Source organism: Odontomachus brunneus, unplaced genomic scaffold (assembly GCF_010583005.1).
Source record: "Odontomachus brunneus isolate Ranch 3 - 2012 unplaced genomic scaffold, Obru_v1 Obru_scaffold_182, whole genome shotgun sequence".
Lineage (NCBI taxonomy): Eukaryota > Metazoa > Arthropoda > Insecta > Hymenoptera > Formicidae > Odontomachus > Odontomachus brunneus.
This window is the reverse complement of record NW_022639632.1, coordinates 128,177-130,188: the sequence shown is the minus strand read 5'-3', so window position 1 is coordinate 130,188 and position 2,012 is coordinate 128,177. Positions and strand designations below refer to the sequence as shown.

At 48.7% G+C, this 2,012-nt stretch overlaps 1 protein-coding gene across 3 annotated transcripts in view; it reads left to right on the top strand.

The window, feature by feature from the left end:
* The window catches only part of LOC116851630 (ankyrin repeat and SAM domain-containing protein 1A-like), a 65,253-nt gene that overhangs the window by 49,593 nt on the left and 13,648 nt on the right, over positions 1-2,012 (top strand). For all 3 annotated transcript variants that reach the window (XM_032831243.1, XM_032831244.1, XM_032831245.1), the window contains 3 exons: positions 472-798; positions 1,082-1,209; positions 1,301-1,678. In XM_032831243.1, coding sequence (XP_032687134.1) covers positions 472-798; positions 1,082-1,209; positions 1,301-1,678 — 833 coding nt within the window. The remainder of the gene's footprint in view (positions 1-471; positions 799-1,081; positions 1,210-1,300; positions 1,679-2,012) is intronic.

The following is a 2,012-nucleotide window of genomic DNA, read 5'->3' as shown; positions in this document are numbered from 1 at the left end:
GAGAGAGAGAGAGAGAGAGAGAGAGAGAGAGAGAGGGGGAAAGAGAGAAAGGGAGAGGGAAACAGCTAGTCACCAATCGATGCAAACTTTGAAGTACATCAACTCAACTCGAAGATTTTCGCAAGAATCGCGCGAGTCGTGGCGATCAAATTCGTCATTCGCGTGCGAGATTTGTAGAAATATACAAGAATGAAAAGAGAAAAAAATATATATGACACATGTATAATATCTCCTAAAGTGCTATTTCACTAAGATATTGTAACGACCCTCTGACTAAATGTACAGTCACTGTTTCGTCTCATTGAACTGATTTATATCGAGATTCTCGTTAAAGTAACATATCATTTAATAGACATTAAGTCGTACCTTTAAGAGCACTGTATGAAGATGCACATGCAAACGAGCGATATCATATCAGATCGTGGGAAGTGAAAGCGGTTGCGTGATAGTAATCTGTCGGCGTGCCAATAGGTTTGTTAAAGGGTTCCGTCACGGCTGAACGGCCGCGTACTTTGCGCCGCTTGCGGAACGTCTACGATCAGACCGCATGCGGGATGGGGACCGGTGGCGGCGGAGGCGGCGGCGACGGCGGAGATCGTCTCGAGGACGGCGAGGTCGCCTTTCGGCTTTCCGACCGGGATCGCGACAGGGACGAGAAGTCCCTCAGCATAATGAGTCCCTTCGACGAGCAGGAGGAGTGGGCGAAGATCTCGGAGATCATGGCGTCGTTCGGAACCGGCCTCGTGCGAGAGTCGGTGTTCGTCAGTGAGCTCGAGAAAGAATTCCAAACGAGGCTAGGTAATCTCTAATCGCCGTGCGCACACCACCTTTCCTGTTGCCGACGGCACTGATCCCGCGCAATTTCTCGATACTCGCTTCCCGATCTTCAGATCGAATCGCGTAACGTGCAACGTGGTACTCGCGGATCTTTACAGGATCTTTAGAGGAGTCGCGGCAAGATTGAACATTTTACCATTGCGTGCCGAAGTAATTTCTGACCCTTGAGTTCCTTATTTCACTTTGACTTCTGTTTTGGGCACACAGACCAAAGGAAATACCTTTTCCATTTTCTACGTCTCAGGTTTGAGTTCAGACACTAGCAGCAGCCCCATCGTTTCCACATCTGTGGGTCAGTGGCTGTCCAGCTTAGGCTTGGCGGACTACGAGTCGCTCTTTATCAACTATGGCTTCGACGATCTCGAGTTCATAGTGAGTAGGCGCGCGCTTCATGCCGCATATATAGCACCGCGATCGGTCCCGAGGCACACGAGGAAAATCGCTTTTAATTGCGCGCTTGCAGAACGGCGTGTTGGACGAGTCAGACCTGCGCGACATGGGCATCACCAGCGATCAGGAACGGGCGGTGATCGCGGACGCGGTTGGATTGTTGAACAAACGAGTGGAAAAGCGTAGCGGCGGTCATGGCCAATCGGTGGAGGAGTGGCTCAAGAGCATTCACCTGGAAAATTACGCGGAGACGTTCAGGAAGCATCTGTACACTGACATGGATCGGGTCAGACGGGTCTGGGAGGTCGAGCTGGCGGCAGTCCTAGAGATCCAGAAACCGGCGCATCGCAAACGCATCCTCGCTTCTGTCAGCGGTCCGAACGCGCGCGCGCAAACACGAAACGGCACCGGACCTAACTTGGAGGACTTGAATAAGGACCTTAACACATTGGTAAGTGAGAGATCGACCCGCTTCTGACAGTTGTTGCGATGTGAAGAGAGCTGCCATGTTTATGAGTGTATGAAGTTGGCACCCCACTTTTTGAAATTTATAATTTTGAAAGTTGTTCCAGATTGTTCTGACTTTGTATCACATTGTTCCAAAGTGATATTGCTTTATTCGAAACGGTTTTCGAATAAAACAAAAAAAAATGATTTTTTGAGCTGGCACCCCACTTTTCAAAAATCGAACATTCTGATACCGCAATAGATTCTAGTTGTTCCAAACATTGTTCCAAAAGGACAAATCCGTAAGTTGAATTATAAGTCCAAAAAATGAAAAAAAT